This window comes from Oryctolagus cuniculus, chromosome 6 (genome assembly GCF_051225735.1).
Source record: "Oryctolagus cuniculus isolate XC-2025 breed Fujian yellow rabbit chromosome 6, ASM5122573v1, whole genome shotgun sequence".
In the NCBI taxonomy this organism is placed as follows: domain Eukaryota; kingdom Metazoa; phylum Chordata; class Mammalia; order Lagomorpha; family Leporidae; genus Oryctolagus; species Oryctolagus cuniculus.
The window spans coordinates 138,802,837-138,827,415 of record NC_142872.1 but is presented as its reverse complement, the minus strand read 5'-3'; the positions used below and the strand labels follow the sequence as shown (position 1 = coordinate 138,827,415).

The following is a 24,579-nucleotide window of genomic DNA, read 5'->3' as shown; positions in this document are numbered from 1 at the left end:
TTTTACGACCACTACAGTGTATTACAGAACCCAGAGTACAGGAATTAGGAATTCTTTTCATCAAAGAAGTGACACATCAACATGGTTTTGGTTAAGTGAGTAAAATCTCTATAAGTAAATATCGGAAGATATATTTTAGATTGTGAGGCAGCATGAAAAATATAGAAAATTAGATAAGCTGTGGTACATTCACAAAAGAGCAAGAAGTCTCAGTGTATGACTATGTAAAGTAGCAAGGCATTGCACTGCAAAAGGACTCTAGGTTTTCACAGGACTAATTTTGTATTCAACAACAGGAAGTTTATAATTTACTCTATAGGAAATGGGTTACAAGCTTTCATGTAACTAAGAAGTTAAATCTATATTTTAAAAAGATAAATATAATTAACACTGATGAGATTGCAGCCTAGAAAATAATTTGTGTAGCCATTAATAGTCTAAGGAAAATTATGAGGAATTACTGGATATTGAGAAGAAAAGGAAGAAAACAGATTGTCAGAGATAAAAACATAGGTCTTGAGGAGTGCTTAAATATATAGCACGAAATGTTTTATTAAAGGCTTCCTAAAATCCATCAATGGGCTTAAAATATATAGAGAAAAGTAATCTAGAAATCAAGAGACATGCAAAAGTTGGTCATGGGGATTTGAGAGTAATCAATATACAAAAGAAGTTATAGAAATTAATTGAAAATTCTGCCACTTATGAGTCACATGGGAAAGGGGCCTAAAACAAAGGTTATGGCAGAAGGAGGAAAATTAAAATGGCAAACAATCAAGAGAATTCAATATAATCTAAGAGAAGGCAGAGATTCAAACAAAGATTTCTGTTAAGGCTGAAAGTCAAGTATGCGGGAAAACAGAGAGATTATTAGATACAATAATTACAGTGTCATTGCTGCCATTGAGAAAGCAATTGCAACACTGAAATCAGAGCAAGGGTTTGACTAAATTTTTTCAAGAGTGAATGGGGAGAAGGACTGTAGTAGTGAGTATGAAGTTATATAGTAAATTGTGGAAAAAGATTGAATACTAAATAATGTTGAAGGAAGAAAAGTATAATCTACTCTTTTCTCCTTATTGTAAGATAGCAACACTTTATTGTTTCAAATATAGGAATCATGCACAAAAAATAAAAGTGACTATTAAATCACTTCAAGATATAACTTCAGGTTTTAGGAAAGTTGTCTGTAATTCGTTTATGCCAAAATATGAACTAAAGAGAGGAAAATTGCCTTTTTAAGCCTGCTTTTAACATACTGGAAAGACTATTCTAGTGATATGGTGACAAGAGTTGGAAGCAGAATAGCTATGCTCAAATCCTAACTATGCTATTTACTAGCAGAGTGAAGTTGGCCAACTCAAACAAATTACTGGGACTTCCATGAACTAATTTTCAATGTAGTGTTAATGAAAACTAGGTAAACACTTAAATGAATATGGTAATTTATGTTTAAGTGCACATCTGTTAAGAAAGTGGATTATTTTGATGGATTATAATAGGATAGCATGGGTGGGATTTTATAGAATGGAGCAAAAACAAGTAAATCAAAAGTGATGGCTTAAATCATAAATAATGGCACAAAAGACCTTTGTGATGATCAAGAAGAAAGTTGATAAACAGATGCAGCATGATCACTTCCTCTGTTATTAAGTGGAAGAAAAAGGAGTGCGGAACTGAGGAAATAGTACAACTTTTAACTTTTGTGGGAATTCATTACAATTGTTTAAATGCAGCTTTTTTAATAGTCTCAGTTATCTAATTCACAGTTTAAAGAACAGAAAGAATAGTTTTAATATCAATGTTTCCCAACAGTGCTACTGTGAGTTGTAGAGTATGTAATAAGTAGGAATGAAAACACTTCTTTATTGCTTAATTAATCCAAGGCTTTACTTCTTTCTTTTTGTAGATTTTATAAACATAATACTGAATAAATTACGTCTTTCTAAGTAAACTGTTTACAATCAGAAGACAGTTTATCAAGGCTCACTCTTCTGTTCCTAACTAGTTTTCAGTTAATGTTGAAAATATCCACCATTTGCGTCTCAGTGTGCAAAACTTCTCTAATTTTGATATTTCATATTTGAATATCATATTAATCATTGAAATATAATTGTGTGAATTTGAATTTAAAATTTATTACAAGATATTTTATTGCTATGATTTTACACGTGACATATGTTCATGCTTTAAAATGCAATTTATCTTTCAGTGAAGACATGTGGCTCCAATCTTCAAGGACCAAGTGGAACCTTTACATCACCCAACTTTCCATTCCAGTATGACAGCAATGCCCAGTGCGTCTGGGTCATCACAGCAGTGAATACAAATAAGGTAAGGAAAACCATTTGTGGTGAAAAAACAAGCATACAAAAACAAAAGCAAAGGGCTATGAGAAATGTACACAATAGAAAATATATAGTTCAAGTATGATCTTGGCAAAATTTCCTCATAACCCATTTTATAAAACAAATCTATGTGAGCAATTTGAAAAAATAAAAATAAGACAGTTCTACTCCCAGTTACTAAAATATAAAGGAAAGAAATTACAGTTGTAAAAGTGAATCTTTTCTGAGCTCCATTTTTGAAGACGGTAAGTATGCATTTCCATTTTTAAAGAGGGCTCTGTGAATAATGGCTTTTCATTTGATATCTTCCTGCTTGATTCCTCGTTCAGGTAGAGCACAGTTTTGTGCACAGCTGACTTTCATTTAATGTTTCTCTCTTGATATATTCACACATCTACTTAGTAGAAATAGCTTGTTTAATGTGCTTCACACTAATATAGGATTCATATTACTGATATTTCAAAAGGTTGAATTGCCTTTCTATTTGATTCCAAGACAAATAATATACCTAAATATGTATATTTCCTACTATATTTCAAACAAAATTATAATACTTAATTAGTATAAGAGTAGTTAAAAATTTGTCTAGTTTTCTATATCTCTACACCATCCTGCCTGTGCTTGTAAGCTGTGCATTTATTCCAATAGGAACACTTGAATGGGAACAACCTAAATTCCTCCCCGACTCTCAGATTGGGTGGTATTTTCTCTGTGTTAGTTAGCTGAAACTTCGATGGCAGTGTTCATAAAATTTGGTTAGATTGTGGTTCAAATATTGATTTATAATTTACTGATAACTTGAAGTTATTTGACTTCTCTGAAGTTTTTTTACCTATGAAATGTGAAAAATAATAACAAATATTTCACAATACTGTGAGAAGTAAGTTAATGCAGGGTGGTCAGTGGAATTCCTGAATACTTGAAATAGATAAGATAAAGAATATACTAATTCCCAGGAATGTCTAAATTAAGTTCTTGAAATCTCATCTTAAGAGCAAAAGTGATTGGGCTGGCACCATTGCGCACTGTGTTAATCTTCCGCTTGCGTTGCTGGCATCCCATATGGGTGCCTGTTCTAGTCCCAGTTCTTCCTCTTCCAGTCCATCTCCCTGCTATGACCTGGAGAGCAGTGGAAGATGGCCAAAGTGTTTGGGCCCCTGCACCTGCATGGGAGACCAGGAAGAAATACCTGGTTCCTGGCTTTGGATCAGCGCAGTTCCGGCCATTGCGGCCATTTGAGGAGTGAACCAACGGAATGAAGTCCTTTCTCTCTGTCTGCCTCTCTCACTGTCTGTAACTATACCTTTCAAATAAATAAATAAAATCTTTAAAAAAATAGCAAAAGCATTGATTTAAAAATCAACTCAGTATTCAGTTACATTTACCTCACCATAGAACCTTTTTTTATGAATCAGTAAAACTAGATGAGAAACCTAATCAGCTCCAAATTTTCTTTGTAAATGGGAAAAATTATGGAATAAAGCCCCCCAACTGCATAAAGGAAATCATTTTATCCACCCAACCAATGTTATCCATTCAATTCATTGTAACAAATATTTCTTTTATGTGCAAGCTTAGTTGTTGAGAAAATGTAAAATAATGAAGTGCTTGAAAAATAAACTTTGGTTGAATACTTGGCAAAATGCTGAACAATCTTTTCTGTGCACTTTTCATAAATTATCTAATCCTCATAATACCTAAGTTTAAAAGACACCCTAGGAGCAGGTATTGTAGAGCAGTAAGTCACGCCACTCCTGGGGATTCCCATATTCCTTATTTGAGTAGGTGTACTAGGTGAAATCCAAGCTTCTCTGCTTTCAATCCAACTTCCTGCTAATGCACTGTGGAGACAAGTGATGGCTGGAACATTTTGGCACCTGCCACCCTCATGGGAGATCTGGATGGTGTTCTGTTTTTATTTTTATTATTTTTTTTGTTATTTTTTTATTTTTTGACAGGCAGAGTGGACAATGAGAGAGAGAGACAGGGAGAAAGGTCTTCCTTTGCCGTTGGTTCACCCTCCAATGGCCGCCGCAGCCGGCGCGCTGTGTCCGGTGCAGGTGCAACGCGCTGATCCAATGGCAGGAGCCGGGTACTTATCCTGGTCTCCCATGGGGTACTGGGCTCAAGTACTTGGGCCATCCTCCACTGCACTCCCTGGCCACAGCAGAGAGCTGGCCTGGAAGAAGGGCAACTGGGACAGAATCCGGTGCCCTGACTGGGACTAGAGCCCGGTGTGCTGGCGCTGCAAGGCGGAGGATTAGCCTAGTGAGCTGCGGCACTGGCCCTGGATGGTGTTCTGTAACCCTAGCTTCCTTCTGGGTATTGTAAGCATTAAATTACAATAATTGTTATGGACCAGTTTAAATAAACAGCAATTAATTTGAAAATTGAATAATATGGCTAGAGACTGGTGCTGTGGCTCAGCAGATTAAAGCCCTGGCCTGAAGTACCGGCATCCCATTTGGGTTCTAGTCCTGGTGGCTTCTCTTCCGATCCAGCTCTCTGCTATGGCCCTGGAAAGTAGTAGAAGATGGCCCAGCTCCTGGGCCCCTGCACCTACGTGGGAGACCCAAAGAAGCTCCTGGCTCCTGGCTTCAGATCGACACAGCTCTGGCCATTGCGACTATCTGGGGAGTGAACCAGCAGATGGAAGACCTCTCTCTCTGTCTCTTCCTCTCTCTGTAACTCTGCCTTTCAAATAAATCTAAAAAAATATGGCTAAGATTAAAAATTAAATTAATATTCATTCTTGATATTGCTTTATGCTACCTCCATAAGCTTCTGTAAAAGAAGCTTTCTATTAATTATAACATTTGGATTATATATATAATTGGGGAGTTTCTTCATAATAGCAAGTTGAAATATTAAAACTGGGACTTCACACTAGCCTGGTGAATTGAATTCTCCCTTCATTAAATTGCACATTCTTCGTTAGATACATGTATGAAATGTAGTCCTGAAGTCCCAACTGTATCTTTTTATTCTTCAACATTTCCCTTTTATAATTGTTCTTTTCAATTTCAAAAGAAAGACATATATTACTTTCATAGCTTGAATATTAATATGTTATACTTCCTGAGTATAAATAAAACTTCAGAAAATCAGAGGAGAAAATTCTAGATTCCCACTTTGTGAGGGAAAGTTCTTGAGAATAAAGGGAGGAAAAAACTTCACTAAAATATATTTGAAGGGAGCAGTACCTTATTGCATCCACACAACATAGAAGTGTCCATGCCTGTATCAATCTATGTGTCTATGTGTCTACTTATCTTTCATTCATCTGTCTTTTTTAATCTGCTTTTTAAAATATTTTATTTATTTGTTTATCTGAAAGACAAAGTTAGTGAGAGAGGAGGAGAGATAGAGAAAGAAAAAAAATCTTCCATTTGTGACTCACTCCCCAAATGTCTGCAATGACTGGGCCATGTTCAGGCCAAAGCCAGGAGCCCAAAATTAATCTGGCTTTCCAACACAGGTGGCAGGGCCCCCAGCCCCCAGACCATCATCTTCAGCCATCTCAGGTACATTGACAGGAGATGGACCTGAAGCAGGACAGCCAGACCCAAACTGTCTCCTGAATATGGGATGCAGGTGTCACAGGTGGTAGCCCAACACATTTCATCTTAATGCTGAAACCCTGTCTGCCTATTTTTTTATCCTTACAATTATGTATATTCATTCATGATACATGGAAGGATATTAGAAACTAATTTGGACTGAAACCTAAATTCTTATTTGTTTGGAGAGAAAAAAGTTTCTAATTTGTGTATTTGATTTTATACCTTGCATTTAGAAATATATTGTAGCTAAATTTATAATTTGAGTGGAATAATGACGCAAAATTTTGAGGAAAATGTATTTAAGTTATCTGTTAAAATGATAGAATTTACATCCTTTGCAGCTAATCAGAATTATAATTTAAGAAATAGCTATAAATTTAAAATTGTAGTTTAAAGTACAATGTCCAAAATTTTTTGCTTTATTTGAGCAAGAGTTTAAAGCCTATGTCAGTGCTCAATAGCCACGTGTTACTAGTGGCTCCCATACTGAGCATTTCCCTTATTGTGGAGGATTCCATTAGATTGCTGTGGTCTGGAGAATGAGATGGTAGAAGGTATTGAGGAGAATAAATGCTCTGTTGAAGGTCATTAGGTCATTGGTTCTGGCAAATTTTTTTTTACAAAAACTTCAAAAAATGGGGGAAAATAATGTTCTCATTGACTAGCAAACTTGGAGTTTTAAGATTCATGACTAGCCCGCGCCGAGGCTCACTGGCTAATCCTCCGCCTGCGGCGCTGGCACCCCAGGTTCTAGTCCCAGTTGGGGCACTGGATTCTGTCCTGGTTGCTCCTCTTCCTGTCCAGCTCTCTGCTGTGGCCCAGGAGTGCAGTCGAGGATGGCCCAAGAGCTTTGGGCCCTGCACCCGCATGGGAGACCAGGAGGAAGCACTTGACTCCTGGTTTGGATTGGCGTAGCAGCCACTTGGGGGGTGAACCAATGGAAAAAGGAAGTCCTTTCTCTCTGTCTCTCTCTCTCTCACTGTCTAACTCTGCCTGTCAAAAAAAAAAATAAATAAATAAAAAGATTCATGACTGTATCATAGAGCATTCAAATGTCTATTTCAAACTTCAGGATACGTTTCCTTTTCAATAAGTGCCCTAATTTTCACATGAGAAACTTGGCAATTCCATAAATTCAGCCTACATTATAATTATGTCACTGGCATAATTAAATTTTATCTATATTTTGTAGCCAAAACTAGCTGGTGCTACAAAGCTAACATACAAGATTTCTTTTCTGACCATGACTTCAACTATAAATCTTTCCAGCTTTAGTGCAGCCATTAATAAGCATCTCCCCCTACAGTTATTATAGTCTTGAGAATGTTAGCCTTCATATGTAGCAACTGCTTGCCCCCACTTATGCAAGCTTTACCTTCAATATGTGTTTCATCTCAATTAGATAGATAAATAGATAGATAATGTGTGCATTTTCTATTAAGCAGGACCTGAGCACTGTTCAATACCAAACAGTAATTCCTCCCCCACATCCCAGTTTGAGGGGCTATTTTTTGGTCCCACTATTGATATGAAAGAACCTATAAATCAAAGTGTTTTTCTTAAAGATTTTATTTATTTATTTGAGAGTTACAGACAGTGAGAGGGAGATACAGAGAGACAGGTCTTCTTTCCATTGGTTCATTCCCCAGATGGCTGCAACGGCCCGAGGCTGTGCTGATCCGAATCCAAGAGCCAGGTGCTTCTTCCCAGTCTCCAATGCGGATGCAGGGACTCAAGCACTTGGGCCATCTTCCACTGCTTTCCCAGGCTATAGCAGAGAGCCAGATCAGAAAAGGAACAGCCAGGACTAGAACTGGTGCCTATACGGGATGCCAGCACTGCAGGCAGAGGATTAACCTACTGTGCCACAGTGCCAGCCCCTAAATCAAAGTTTAATCAAGAAATTGCAATCTACATTAGCTATTTAAAATACATGGAATTTATTCTATTGAAAGGCTATATAAGTATTATAATACAGAAAAAAAACCAAAAATTAATGAGAAGTAATAATTTTATGGACAGATATCCTTGTTACAGATATAGAGAAAAAAGAGAAAATTCAATATTCTAGATAATGTGTCTGCAGTAAGGATGTTATAAAATTGGTGCTCATATTTCACAAGAGGAGCAACTGTATGGCTGGAATTCAGATCTACAAGGTAAGAGTGTGAGTAAGTAGGTTCAGGTAAATTCTAAAATCAGTTGCAAAAAAAATCTGAGAACTATAATTTGCATTTTCCAAACACAAATATGAATGGACAGAATTTTAGACAGGTAGGGTTTCAGGTAAGACATAGTCCAATCAACAAAAAATTGCCATCAAGTAATATGGGAAAGGCTGGAATAGAGCTAGTTTAGGTGGAAAAATATTCAGCTTTGTTATATGAAATACCTATTCGATTGACTGTCAAGTTGGATACAAAGTCTGGAAAACAAAACTTTTAGAAAAGCTTAGGGATGGAGATATAAATATTCAAGTTATCAGCCGTAGATCTTATTTGAACCCATAAGACTGAAAGAGATCGTAAAGTGAGTAAGTCTTAGGAGGAAAACCAAAATCAGAATAAATAGTGGATGAAGCATGGGTAAAGGCTTAATAAGTAGGGCACCTACTTGAAAAACGTACTTATATATTTTTGTGAGTATTTTCTTACGTCACACTCCCATATAATTAAAAGCTACCTATTCTCAACCCAGAACTGAAATATCTATAGACGAATCAAATATATTTTACTATCTCTTAAAAATAAATATTTAGCACTAACTTAAAAATAAATATTGTATTTATTATACTAATATCTTCATAACAATATTTACTATTTGGAATTTTCTTAGTCATTATAATGTGAGGATATTATTTTCCCCTTCATATTCAAAAATACTCCTTATCAAAATTGAATTGACTACATAAAATTACATACAATCCTACATACAAAACACAGTAATCAGTGTCACGCATGTATATTAGCTTTTAGAAATGAAAAAAACAATCAAATGAGATGAGTGTGGTTGGCCCTCTTTGATATTCTGTACAGTCTTTCCTACAGTATTGTTGAATCTACTTTATTTCACTTAAGCATAAATTTTCCACAGGAAAGACTAAAAATATCCTAAACTGATTATTCTAGGTTTCAGCTTGAAGTCACAATAATGCTAATTTCTTCATGTGTCCAGTGGGATTTAGACTTGAGTGTCTCCCTTTAATTTTGGTTCTGATAATTGGAAACCTGTCTTGTTTCCTGTCTGTGGGTATTTTCTATGGGTATTATCTTCAGTTTGTCAGGCTGGAATCTTCCTTTGTCATTGATAACTCCTTTTTGAGAGATTGGAACACCTTTTCTGATTCACAGTCTCCTGTGTGGAACTCTGCAATACAACAAAATAGCTTCTATGAATGAAGTAGCTGCTTGCTGGCTGATCACCTCATCATTCTGTTGATCCTGAAACAACTTTCTCCAAATAACTTCCCTTTTGGCATTATTGCCATCTACTTCCATTTCTCTAATACTTATTCTCTAAAATTACACAGCTAGTTTTATCATTTGAGATCTTCTTTCTCGGGAGGATGCTTGTTTGTTTATTTACATAAGTATGTCCAGACTACCTATTAAAATGAGATGTTGTTCTTGATAGCAAGGATTCAGGGGTTAAATAAAACAAGCCCACAATTCCCTCTCTCATAGGGTATAATTGTAGTAAGTGGTCACAAACAATAAAAGAAGTCTAAGTAATCTGTTAGGTGGTATAACTGCTGTGCAGGATAATTTAGCAGAAAAAAAAAAGGCATGAAAGCTATGAGTGGCTACTTTACACAGAAGACACTACAGGAAGGAATGAGAGAAACAGAAATGGAATTGGGCCTATGGCAGACTGGGACTCATCCCAAGATTTTGCTTTAAGGGCATCAGCTGCACATTTCCCTTTCAATATAAAACATGAAGAACTGTAACTTTTCCTCTGGTCTGGATCTGTTGGAGGGGAATGCATTCAAAGTATCCTTCCCTAACTACTTTCATCTAGCAAAAATATTGCATGCTGAAATAATTTGATAACTCTAAAGAAGTCATTATTAGGGGCCAGCGCTGTGGCATAGTATGTAAAGCTGCCGCCTGCAGTGCCGGCATACCATATGGGCACTGGTTCGAGACCCGGCTACTCCACTTCTTATCCAGCTCTCTGCTATGGTCTTGGAGCAGCAGAACATGGCCCAAGTCCTAGGGCGCCTGCACCCACATGGGAGACCTGGAAGAAGACCCTGGATCCTAGCTTCGGATTGGCACAGCTCTGGCCCTGCGACTATTTGGAGGGTGAACCATCGGATGAAAGACCTCTCTCTCTCTCTCTTTCTCTCTCTCTTTCTCTTTCTCTTTCTCTCTACCTTTCCATTTCTCTCTTTGTAACTCTGACTTTCAAATAAATAAATAAATCTTTGCTTTATTTAAACTATCATAGGAGAGAGCTCCAAGATGGCGGAATAGGGAGGGAACTCACTGATAGTCAGGAAAAGATAGTTTAATAAGAGTGGAGATAGGCTGGTGCCGCAGCTCAATAGGCTAATCCTCCACCTGCGGCACCGGCACACCGGGTTCTAGTCCCATTTGGGGCGCCAGATTCTGTCCTGGTTGCTCCTCTTCCAGTCCAGCTCTCTGTTGTGGCCTGGGAGTGCAGTGGAGGATGGCCCAAGTCCTGCGCCCACATGGGAGACCAGGAGAAGTACCTGGCTCCTGGCTTTGGATCAGCATGGTGCGCCAGCCGCAATGGGCCAGCCACAGCGGCCATTGAAGGGTGAACCAACGGAAAAAGGAAGACCTTTCTCTCTGTCTTTCTCTCTCTCACTGTCCACTCTGCCTGTCAAAAAATAAAAATAAAAAATAAAGGTGGAGATAACTGTAGTCTCAGGGAAGAGTTAGGGAAAAAATTGCAGAGGAAACTCTTCCATAATTAGAGGGACATGGTGGACCTACGCGGAGGGCACAGGAGCCCACAGCTCAGGAGCCCAGATGCCAAGGGAGTCTCCACTGCAGTGCTGGAAAGGGAAGTGAGACAAAACCGCAGTAACCTGAGACACTGGCGGAAAAGTGGCAGGAAGAGCCTAGAGGGAATGAGGCTTGAAGCCCCATGCGGTAAAGTACACCAGCCTAACTAGAGGAGAGAAAAAAAAATAAAAGGGACCGGTACAGACACTATTCTCTCTCTCCACTCACCTTACAATGGGGAACACGAAAATAGAGCAGGAGGTATTTTGGACATACATAACAGCTGTGCCAGCTCAGGGCTGCACCCGCCCTAAGCCAGGCAGAAAAATCTGACTCTGGTGGGAGACATAACAGGAGACTAAGACCTAGTGAATGTGTGGAGCTTATGAACTGGGACTGTGGGAAAAAAAAAACAAACAAAAAAACTGAGGCTGTGTGGGAGAACTCACAGTGTGACTGAGAATGAGTAGTCTTGGTGGGAGGCGCCACAAATTCGGGCCTTGGCTACGTGGTGACAGACATTGCAGGGGAATCTGAGCTTACACTGAGGACTGCACAGAGCCTTTGTGTGGTGCTTGGGACAGAGCATGCACAGAGCCTTTGTGTGGTGCTTGGGACAGAGCAGAAATATATCCACTGGGGCTAGCACTCATGCACTGATTCCATCAAGGAGAAGAGCTTAGCTGAGTGGAATTACTTCCCTTCTGAATAGAGAGAGACACAGAGAGAGAGACTTACAAAGCCAAAACTGGGTGTGTCACCTTTGGCACACCCTTCACCCTGAAGAACTGAACAGAGCTCTCTGGCCACACCTACCACAAGCCTCAAGAGAGTCACCAAAGCAGACAGTCCACTTAATCTAGGGTCATAGTATAATGAGAAAAGCCACCACAGTGGAAAAAAAAAAAAAAAAAAAAAAAAAGGAAGAAACCAAAGTATATCTCCACAATGCCAAACAATAAATGCAGAAACTGAGGAAACAAGAGCAAGGAAGACTTCATGAGGCTCCCAAATGAAAATGACACTCCAATACAAGATTATGAACATGATGAGATAGAAGATATGCAAGATACAGACTTCAAAAATTTTATGATAAGAACATTTAGCAGTTCCCAAAAACAAATGCATGAGCTACAGAAATACTTACAAGACAGGACAGAAAAACTCTCTCATGAAAATGAAATCTTAAGGAGGAATCAAAATGAAATGAGGAATTTAGTAGAACATGAAATTGAGATATTGAAGAGAAACCAAAATGAAATGAAGAATTCAATAGAACAAATTAGAAACACATTAGAAGCCTTAAAACAGAATCAGTGAGGCAGAAGAGAGAATATCTCACTTAGAAGACAGAGGACAGGAAAGGATACAGTCAAACCAAGAAAAGAAGAGGAAATTAGAAATCTAAAAAATATTGTTGAGAATCTTCAGGGTACTATTAAAAAACCAACATTTTGGTTCTAGGAGTTCCTGAAGGCATGGAGAGGGAGAAAGGATTAGAAGGCCTTTAGCAGAAAAATTCCTAGGTTTGGAGAAGGAAAGAGGCATCCAAGTACAGAAAGCACATAGAACCCACAATAAACATGACCAAAAGAGATTCTCACCACGACACAATGTAATCAAACTCACCACAGTGAAACATAAAGAAAAGATTCCAAAATGTGCAAGAGAGAAATGTCAGATTACTCTCAGAGGATCTCCAATCAGACTCACAGCAGACTTCTCATCAGAAAGCCTACAGGCTAGGAGGGAATGGCGAGATATAGCCCAAGTACTAAGAGAAAAAAAACTGCCATCCCAGAATGTTATATCCTGCAAAGCTCTCATTTGTGAATGAAGGTGAAAGAAAGACCTTTCATAACAAACAGAAATTGAAAGAATTTGTCACCACTAGTTCAGCCCTGCAAAGGATGCTTAAAGATGTGTTACACATAGCAACACAGAAACACAGCCATCAATTTGAAAGAAGGTAAAGGAAGAAAATCTCTCAGTAAAAAAATCACAGGAAGTTCAAAGCATATATTAGAAATATCTTTGGGAAAATGGCAGGGCAAAGTCACTACTTATTAATAGTCACATTGAATGTAAATGGCCTCAACTCTCCAGTTAAAAGACACAGACTGGCTGAATGCATTAAGGAACAAAACCCATCTATTTGCTGCTTATCAGAAAAATTCTTTCCAACAAATATCCATGCAGACTGAAAGTGAAATGTTTGAAAAATTTATTCCTTGCAAAAAGAAACCAAAAAAGAGCTGGTGTATCCATCATAATATCAGACAAAATAAACTTTAACACAAAAACTGTTAAGAGAGACAAAGAGGGGCACTATATAATGATTAAGGGATCAATTCAACATGAAGATGTAACTATTATCAATGTATATGCACCTAATTACATGGCACCAGTTTATTTAAAAGATATGTTAAGGGACTTAAAGGGAGACTTAGACCACAATACAATACTATTGGGGGACTTCAATACTCCACTTTCAGCATTAGACAGATCAACCAGACAGAAGATGAACAAGGAAACAGCAGATTTAATCAACACTATTGCCCAAATGGATCTAACAGATATCTACAGAACTTCTAATCCTACACTTAAAGAATCTATATTCTTCTTAGCAGTACACAAAACCTACTCTAGGATTGACCACATAGTAGGCCATAAAGCAAGTCTCAGCAAATTCAAAAGAATTGGACTCATACCATGCAGCTTCTCAGACCACAGTGTAATGAAATTGGAAATTAGCAATTCAGGAATCCCTAGAGCATATGCAAACACATGAAGAATGAACAACATGCTCCTGAATGAACAGTGGGTCATAGAAGACATCAAAAGAGAAATCAAAAACTTTCTGGAAGTAAATGAAGATAACAACACAACATATCAAAACTTATGGGATACAGCAAAAGCAGTGTTAAGAGGAAAGTTTATAGCAATAGGTGCCTACATCAAGAAATTGGAAAGGCATCAAACAAATGTGCTATAAACGCATCTCAAGGATCTAGAAAAACTGCAGCAAACAAGACTCAAAACTAGTAGGAGAAGAGAAATAATTAAAATTAGAGAAGAAATAAACAGAGTTGAATCAAAAAAAAAATTACAAAAGATCAGCCAAGCGAAGAGCTGGTTTTTTGAAAAAATAAACAAAATGGACACCCCGTTGGCCCAACTTACGAAAAAAAAAAGAAGGGAAAAGACACAAATCAATAAAATAAGAGATGAAAAAGGAAATTTAACAACAGACACCACAGAAATAAAAAGAGTCATCAGAAATTACTACAATGAGTTGTATGCCAGAAAAGAGGGAAATCTATCAGAAATGGATAGATTCCTGAACACATGCAACCTACATAAATTGAACCAGGAAGACATAGAAAACCTAAACAGACCCATAACCAAGTCAGAAATTGAATCAGTTATAAGGGCCCTCCCAACAAAAACAAATCCCAGGACCAGATGGATTCACTGCTGAATTCTACCACACATTTAAAGAAGAACTAACTCCAATTCCTCTCAAACTATTCAGAACAATCAAAAAAAGAGGTAATCCTCCCAAATTCTTTCTATGAAGCCAGCATCACCTTAATCCCTAAGCCAGAGAAAGATGCAGCATTGAAAGAGAATTACAGACCAATATCCCTGATGAGCATGGATGCAAAAATCCTCAATAAAATTCTGGCCAATAGAATACAACAACACATCAGAAAGATCATCCACCCAGACCAAGTGGGATCTATCCCTGGTATGCAGGGATGGTTCAATGCTTGCAAATCAATCAATGTGATACACCACATTAACAAACTGCAGAAGAAAAACCATATGATTATCTCAATAGATGCAGAGAAAGCATTTGATAAAATAGAACACCCTTTCATGATGAAAACTCTAAGCAAATTGGGTATAGAAGGAACATTTCACAATACAATCAAAGCAATTCATAAAAAACCCATAGCCAGCATCCTATTGAATGTGGAAATGTTGGAAGCATTTCCACTGAGATCTGGTACCAGACAGGGATGTCCACTTGCACCAGTATTATTCAATATAGTTCTGGAATTTTTAGCTAGAGCCATTAGGCAAGAAAAAGAAATTAAAGGGATACAAATTGGGAAGGAAGAATTCAAGCTATCCCTCTTTGAAGATGATATGATTCTTTATTTAGGGGATCCAAAGAAATCTAGTAAGAGACTATTGGAACTCATAGAAGAGTTTGGCAAAGTAGCAGGGTATAAAATCAATGCACAAAAATCAACAGCCTTTGTATACACAAGCAATGCCATGGCTGAGAAAGAACTTCTAAGATCAATCCCATTCACAATAGCTACAAAAACAATCAAACACCTTGGAATAAACTTAACCAAGGACATTAAGGATCTCTACGATGAAAATTACAAAACCTTAAAAAAAGAAATAGAAGAGGATACCAAGAAATGGAAAAATCTTCCATGCTCATGTCCACTCTCAAAAGTAATTTATAGATTCAATGCGATGCCAATCAAAATCCCAAAGACATTCTTCTCAGATCTGGAAAAAATTATGTTGAAATTCATATGGAGGCACAGGAGACCTCGAATAGCTAAAGCAATCTTGTACAATAAAAACAAAGCCAGAGGCATCACAATACCAGATTTCAGGACATACTACAGGGCAGTTATAATTAAAGCGGCATGGTAGCATGGTACTGGTACAGAAACAGATGGATAGACCAATGGAACAGAATAGAAACACCAGAAATCAATCCAAACATCTACAGCCAACTTATATTGATCAAGGATCTAAAACCAATTCCTGAAGCAAGGACAGTCTATTCAACAAATGGTGCTGGGAAAACTGGATTTCCACGTGCAGAAGCATGAAGCAAGACTCCTACCTTACACCTTACATAAAAATCCACTCAACACGGATTAAAGATCTAAATCTATGGTTTGACATCATCAAATTATTAGAGAACATCAGAGAAACCCTGCAAGATATAGGCACAGGCAAAGACTTCTTGGAAAATACCTCTGAGGCACAGGTTAGAATGGCTTACATACAGAAATGAACTAACAACAGATGCTGGTGAGGATGTGGAGAAAAAGGGACACTAATCCACTTTTGGTGGGTATGCAAACTGGTAAAGCCACAATGGAAGTCAGTTTAGAGATTGCTCAGAAACCTGAATATAGCCCTACCATACAACCCAGCCATCCCATTCTTTGGAATTTAGCCAGAGGAAATTAAATTGGCAAATACAAGTTCTATCTGCACCTCAATGTTTATTGCAGCTCAATTCACAATAGCTAAGACCTGGAATCAACCTAAATGCCCATCAACAGAAAACTGGATAAAGAAATTATGGGATATGTACTCTATAAAATACTATACAGCAGTAAAAAACAATGAAATCCGGTAATTTGCAACAAGATGGAGGAATCTGGAAAACATCATGCTGAGTGAAATAAGCCAGTCTCAAAGGGACAAATATCATATGTTCTCCCTGATCGGAGACAACTGACTGAGCACTTAAAAGGAAACCTGTTGAAGTGAAATGGACACTATGAAAAACAATGACTTGATCAGCCCTTGTCCAGACTGTCGAGACACAACTTACTATTTTATTCCTTTTAGTGTTTTTTTTTTTTTTCGTTCAACTTAATACTTTTGCTTCAACTCTTTAATTAACACACAATTGTTCTTATGTGTTTAAATTTAACTGAAAAGTGATCCCTGTTAAATATAAGAGTGAGAATAAGAGAGGGAGGAAATGTACAGTTGGCACATGCTCACTCAGACTTATCCCTAATGGTAGAGCTAGAAACATACTAGGAGATTCCAATTTAATCCCATCAAGGTGGCATGTACCAGTGCCATCTTACTTGATAAAGTGATCGGTTTAAGTTCATAATTGATCTAAAAGGTGGGATTAAGTGTTAAAGGGATTACATAAATAAGACCAGTATCTGCAAATAATGGATATTATTAAAAAGGAGAGATTGATCCTACATGGGAAGTGGAATACACAGCAGACTCACAGAATGGCAAAAACCCTGAACACACTCTGGCCTCAGAATCAATCCTTAAGGCATTTGGATCTGGCTAAAAACCCCATGAGAGTTTCACAGGCATGGAAAGCCAAGACATCGTGGCAAAAAAAAAAATGACCTAAATGAAAGATCCCTGTGAGTGAGATCCCAGCGGAAAGAACAGGCCATCAAAGAAGGCAGTGCCTTTCTCTGAAGGGAGGAGAGAACTTCCACTTTGAATGTGGCCTTGTCTAAATAAGATTGGAGTGGGTGAACTCAGTAGGATACCATGGCTTTGGCAGCTCATGACAAGAGCTTTGCATGATTACTGACACCATAAATAAGAGTGTCAATTGTTAAATCAACAACAGGAGTCACTGTGCACCTGCTCCCCTTGTAAGACCTCTGCCCTTAGTGTGTTGTACTATGAGAATTAATGATTAAATGCTCTATACTTTGTGTGCCTCTGTGGGTACCGTCTGTTGATATCTTTACTTAGTATATATGAAGTTGATCTTCTGTATATAAAGATAATTGAAAATGAATCCTGATGAAGAATGGGATGGGAGAAGGAATGTGAGATGGGATGGTTGTGGGTGGGAGGGAGGTTATGAGGGGAAAAGCTGCTATAATTCAAAAGTTGTATTGTGGAAATTTATATTCATTAAATAAAAGTTGAAATGAAAAAATCTTTAAAAAAAGTTATTATTAAATTTTCAGAAAGATCGTAAGCTGATTGTTAAGCATATCCAATATTAAAACGTAAATGATCTAATTATAATATATATTGCATTAAATACAAAGGTAACAATTACTCAATATACATCATTATATAATATTTTACCATACCTTGCAATTAGCCAAACTTTTAATTTCTATTTTGTGCATATTCTAGAGCCATTACATAATATACAGCTTTGCATCTTTTCTCAACTCTGTGTTCATTCAGTCTCTGACTTGAAACTGGAAATGGTAGAAAAATGTAAATGATGGAAATTAGAAAACACTAAAAATCAGAACTTTTACTCATTGATAGGTGTAAAATATTTGAAGAAAATGTTAACAGTGAAGGTTCAATTTCAGTGTATTGTGTATGTAGTGACTTTATTGTGAATGGAACAAAGAGTTAAGGAAACCTTTTTGCATTGTTCAAAAAATTATCTAATCACGGGATGAAGTCATTCGTATCATTGACAAACATGATTTTCTGGTGTATATTTTCATTTTTACATTTTTTATTTTTTAACAAATGAAATATCAACCAACATTCATTTGAGAGCTCTGCACGTTCATTCATTAGTTAAAATCATAAGTTAGGGACAGATACAAAAGTTTGGCAAGCATCATCCAGAACATTGTAAAAAAATCAATTGACCATATGGAATTTATAATCAAGGATATGATGTATTTGTCATTTTTTAAATTAAGGATTTCCTATCCCTTATATCAGTTGTTTTTTTTTTTTACAAGGCAGTTTTTACAAAGAGCCAGTTATTAAGAAATTATCAATGTATTCCTTGTTTTCCCACTTATTTGAGATGCAGAGATGGGCAAGAGCAAGTGCAAGAGTGAGAGAGAGAGAAAGAGAGAGAGAGAAAGAGGTACTCCTATCTTCTGGCTCACTCCCTCAATGTCTGCAATGGCTACCTGAGACTGAGCAGATCTAAAACTAAGAACTAAGGACTCAACCCAGATGTCCCAAATGGGTGGAAGGAACACAATAATTCATTGAGCCATTACCACTGTCTTCCAGGGTCTGCATTGGCAGGAAATTGTAGTAAGGAGCTGTTGTCAAACATTACACCTGTGTGCTCTGTCCAATGTGGAACACAGGTTTCCCAACCCCTAGGCTAAACTCCCATCACAGCCACTATAATTTTGATGTTATGTGACCCATGCTGGATAAATCCATTACTTTCTGAACCTTGAAAGGGTGGGAGGTTAGTAATGAAATATTAAATTAACTGAGCATAGAAAAATATCATTAAAAGAAAATAAAGGCAGGGACATGAGGTCTACTTCAGTTCAGATAACTCTTGTTAGCTTAACAGAAGCCTTAACTGTCAGAAAAATTAAATAAGCCATTGAAATAATAAAGATTGGCATGCTATTTTATAAAATATTGGGCAAAACTATCCAAAGGCACTTTTTTAAAGAGTTATTTATTTATTTTAAAGTGAAAATTACAGAGAGAGAGGAGAGTCAGAGAGAGAGAGAGAGGTTTTCCATCCGCTGGTTCACTCCTCAATTGGCTGCAACAGCTGAAGCTGCGCTGATCCGAAGCCAGGAGCCAGGAGCTCCTTCCTGGTATCCCACGTGGGTGCAGGGGCCCAGGGACTTGGGCCATCTTTCCCAGGCCATAGCAACAAGCTGGATCAGAAGAGGAACAGCTGGGACTAGAACCAGTGTCCATATGGGATGCTGGCGTTTCAGGCCAGGGCTTTAACCCACTGTGCCACAGTGCTGGCCAAAAAGCATTTTTTTTTATTCTAAGACTATGTACACTTATTTCTTTCCCAAAATTTGGCTCACATTTGCATCTTATGATTCTGGGAATATAGTTTATTATGACATAGGTGAAAAAGTGAAGAAGGTCAAGGTATTGGCATGATTTTGAGTGCACATATTTCAAACCTTGCTGTGGAGCTTCCTGAAGTATTTATAGGCAGCTACCTTATATGGACTAATGCAAGAGCAGAGTTTGAACCTAAGAGTCAGAAGTCTGGACTTCTTGTGCAGATCAGCTCACTTCTCTGAATCTTAGTCTTCTCATTTAAAGCAGGAATAATCACCTTGCCCTGCTATGTCAGAGAAATAATGAAAGATCACACAAGTGAACAAAACAAATGGCACTATTTACATTGGAAATTTTCTTGCAAATTAAAGGTACATAGACATATAGTTATTATTTATAAAATCTCTTACCCCAAAGATGATTTTAGGTGAATGACACTATCAAACAGACAACACTATCTGTGCTGAGATACATTGAGTAATTAAGGAAGTTTAAGCATAAGAAATGGCACCTAGTTCATAATGGGCACTCAATTAACAGTTTTTTCCTAAGAATAAAGGAATAAGTAAGAATAAACAGTATATGTAGGCACTTTGATCCAACATACTGAAAATTAGTGCATAATACATAGCAAGTGTTTGTTACCATTTATACTACTTTATAGACAAATGTTAAAAATATTTACATTGTACTGCATTTGTGTCTGGAGCAACCATAAGGCATTATTGACGTTTCATAGTTCTGTTAAAATTTCACTGTAACATTTTATATTATCTTAACACATGGATTTGATTTTGGAAGTGATATGATAAGTACAAGTTTTTATCTCCCCTTATCTTTTCATGGACACCTGTCACAAACTTAAATTCAGGTAAAGAAAGATCACCTTTTCTAACAGAGGATGAAATCATTTTTCAAGCAAGTCATTCTACCCTCTTTTTTTTTTTTTTTTTGACAAGTGGACAGTGAGAGAGACAGAGAGAAAGGTCTTCCTTGGCCGTTGGTTCACCCTCCAATGGCCGCCATGGCTGGCGCACCGCGCTGATCCGATGGCAGGAGCCAGGTACTTATCCTGATCTCCCATGGGGTGCAGGGCCCAAGGACTTGGGCCATCCTCCACTGCACTCCCTGGCTACAGCAGAGAGCTGGCCTGGAAGAGGGGCAACCGGGACAGAATCCGGCGCCCTGACCGGGACTAGAACCCGGTGTGCCGACGCCACAAGGCGGAGGATTAGCCTAGTGAGCTGCAGCACTGGCCTGTTTATTTTTAAAACAAGTGGTGAAGATAGACTTTGTAATGAAGTACAGTAATTAATTTTTAAAAATATTATATTCATACATTTCCTGCAATGATTTTTCTTTAGACCCATTCAATATTCTACCCCATAAAATCTGTATGTATGTGAATACAACCTTGAACTGAAGCCATAGCACCATCTTTGGAGCAGTTGTAACTTTTTCATCACTGAGGGTAGCCTTTTGCCACTGCATTTACCCTGCTCACTTAGCTGCACTAATTATTTTTGCCAAATATTAGGCATTTGGGGATATGTACCAACTCCCAGTGCCAGGTCTGAGACTTTAGTAAGCATAGAGGGTATCAGTTTTCTGCAGACTACATCTGTCTTAGTTTAGGTTCCAAAACAATGAGACACAAAACAAAGATTGTATGCAGATTAGTTATTAAGAAAGCACACCCAGGAGAAAAAAAATGACTACAAGCATGGGAGAAGCAGGACAGGAAAAGTTAAGCAAGGATACAATTTCAAGACAAATCCACGATTCAAGCTTGATTCTATGCAGTGCAAGTTTGACAACTCAAGGTGAGGTAGCTGAACTATCATACTTCTGAGTTCTGTGATCTTAGGTTAAGGGTAACTTTGGACTTTGGGGACTCATGTTTGAACTAAGTGGTTTCTGTAGCCTGAAAGCAGTCTCCAGAAGAATTACATAAGAGAGCTTACAGGCAAATGCATATTGAACAGATAACAGAACTGGGATTGAAAGGGAACTGGATGAAACACTGACTGTATTTACTGCAGAGAATATCTAATAGATATAGCAATATTGAAGCAGTAATTCAGAGATAGTCTGAAGCCAGGCTGGCAATCATACCAACTTATGATTCAGAAAGTCTACAAGTAAAGTGCAGATCCTGATACAAAACAATAGGGTGGACAAAAACAAAACAAAACAAAACAACATATCATATTTGTCCCTTTGGGACTGGCTTAATTCTTCACTCAGCATGATGTTTTCCAGATTCCTCCATCTTGTTGCAAATGACCGGATTTCGTTGTTTTTGACTGCTGTATAGTATTCTATAGAGTACATGTCCCATAATTTCTTTATCCAGTCTTCTGTTGATGGGCATTTGGGTTGGTTCCAGGTCTTAGCTATTGTGAATTGAGCTGCAATAAACATTAATGTGCAGACAGCTCTTTTATTTGCCAATTTAATTTCCTTTGGGTAAATTCCAAGGAGTGGTATGGCTGGGTTGAATGATAGGGTTATATTCAGGTTTCTGAGGAATCTCCAGACTGACTTCCACAGTGGCTTAACCAGTTTGCATTCCCACCAACAGTGGGTTAGTGTCCCTTTTTCCCCACATCCTCTCCAGCATCTGTTGTTGGTAGATTTCTGAATGTGAGCTATTCTAACCGGGGTGAGGTGAAACCTCATTGTGGTTTTGGTTTGCATTTCCCTGATTGCTATTGATGCTGAACATTTTTTCATGTGTCTGTTGGTCATTTGGATTTCCTCTTTTGAAAAATATCTATTGAGGTTCTTGGCCCATCTCTTAAGTGGGTTGTTGGTTTTGATGTTGTGGAGTTTCTTGATTTCTTTGTAGATTCTGGTGATCAACCCTTTATCTGTTGCATAGTTTGCAAATATTTTTTCCCATTCTGTCGGTTGCCTCTTCACTTTCTTGACTGTTTCTTTTGAGGTGCAGAAACTTCTCAATGTGATGCAATCCCAAATGTTAATTTTGGCTTTGATTGCCTGTGCTTCTGGGGTATTTTCCAAGAAGTCTCTGCCAGTACCTATATCTTGCAGAGTTTCTCCACTGCTCTCTAATAATTTGATGGTGTCAGGTCATAGATTTAAGTCTTTAATCCATGTTGAGTGAATTTTTGTGTAAGGTGAAAGGTAGGGGTCTTGCTTCATGATTCTGCACATGGAAATCCAGTTTTCCCAGCAAGATTTATTGAATAGACTGTCCTTACTCCAGGGATTGGTTTTGGATCCTTGATCAAGTATAATATCATATGTTCTCCCTGATTGGTGACAACTAACTGAGCACCAAAGGGGAAACCTGTTGAAGTGAAATGGACACTATGAGAAACAGTGACTTGATCAGCTCTTGTCCTGACTGTTGATGTACAATTTAATACTTTATCCATTTTAGAATTTTCTCTTTGTTTTGTTCTAGTACTATTGGTTGAACTCTGTGATTAACACACAATTATTCTTAGGTGTTTACATTTTAACTGAGAAGTGATCCCTGTTAAATATAAGAGTGGTAATAAGAGAGGGAGGAGATGTACAATTTGGGACATGCTCAATCGGACTTGCCCCAAATGGTGGAGTTAGAATCATGCCAGGGGATCCCAATACAATCCTATCAAGGTGGCAGGTACCAATGCCATCTCACTAGTCCAAGTGATCAATTTCAGTTCACAATTAATCACACTGATAGGTCTAAGAGTCAAAGGGATCACACAAACAAGACTAGTGTCTGCTAATACTAGCTGATAGAATCAAAAAGGGAGAGAATGATCCATCATGGGAAGCGGGATACACATAGACTCATAGAATGGCAGATGTCTTAAATAGCACTCTGGCCTCAGAATTAGCCCTTAAGGCATTCGGATATGGCTGAAGAGCCCATGAGAGTATTTTAGGCATGGAAAGCCAAGACACTCTGGCAAACAAACAAACAAACAAACACCTAAATGGAAGATCTCTGCGAGTGAGATCCCAGTGGAAAGAACAGGTCATCAAAGAAGGAGATACCTTTCTCTGAAGGGAGGAGAGAACTTCCACTTTGACTATGACCCAGTTGGAATAAGATCGAAGTCGGCAAACTCAAAAGGCTTCCATAGCCTTGGCAACTCATGACTAGAGCCTAGGGAGATTACTGACACCGTAAACAAGAGTGTCAAATTGTTAAGTCAACAACAGGAGTCACTGTGTGCTTACTTCTCATGTGGGATCTGTCCTTAATGTGTTGTCCAATGTGAAGTAATGCTATAACTAGTACTGAAACAGTATTTTACACTTTGTGTTTCTGTGTGGGTGCAAACTGATGAAATCTTTACTTAATATATACTGAATTGATCTTCTGTATATAAAGATAATTGAAAATGAATCTTGATGTGAATGGAATGGCAGAGGGAGTGGGAGATGGGAGGGATGTGAGTGGGAGGGAAATTGTGGTGGTGTGGAAGCCATTGTAATCCATAAACTGTACTTTGAAAATTTATATTTACTAAATAAAAAAATAAAAAAAGAAGATTCTTCAAACTAGTGAAATTAGCTGTGGTTATTGTTTTTAAAGATTTATTTATTTGAGAGGCATATTTACAGAGAGAGAAAGACATAGAGAGAGATAAAGAGAGAAGTTTTTCATTTGCTGGTTCACTTCCCAAAAGGTCACAACAGCCAGAGCTGGGCTCATTTGAAGCCAGGAGCCAGGAGTTCTTCCAGGTCTCCCATGTTACTATTTAAAGCATAACCATGCTTGGCAGAAGGGAAATTATTAAGAGTGCTAATCTTTTATTTCCTGTCTTACTGACCCAAGTATATATGTATAGCAATTCTTTGTCTATTCCTAGCCCTTAAGTATCTTCTTTGTTTTCCTATTGAAGCTATTAATTTAGTTGAACTATTTTTTAAGTAAAATTCATTACTCTTTGCATACACCATGCATAGGTATCTGATAATGAAAATTAGCAACATATAAAAAATGAAAGTATTCCACATATTCAAAGGAGTAACCCTGGAGAGAGGCTTACAGATGTTTTCCCCTCCTATACTTTTGCATTAGCAACAACAAAATCAGTGTAACTGTTCAAAGGTATATATGCAATCTTTCATAAATAAAATATATTTAAGCAATAATAAAATAATGAAATAATAATAAAGACATGTGTAGAGTGA

At 37.6% G+C, this 24,579-nt stretch overlaps 1 protein-coding gene across 3 annotated transcripts in view; it reads left to right on the top strand.

Annotated features, from left to right (window-relative positions):
* CSMD3 (CUB and Sushi multiple domains 3) overlaps nucleotides 1–24,579 on the top strand; it is a 1,281,859-nt gene that overhangs the window by 622,847 nt on the left and 634,433 nt on the right. For all 3 annotated transcript variants that reach the window (XM_051844770.3, XM_051844772.3, XM_051844771.3), the window contains one exon: nucleotides 2,213–2,334. In XM_051844770.3, coding sequence (XP_051700730.2) covers nucleotides 2,213–2,334 — 122 coding nt within the window. The remainder of the gene's footprint in view (nucleotides 1–2,212; nucleotides 2,335–24,579) is intronic.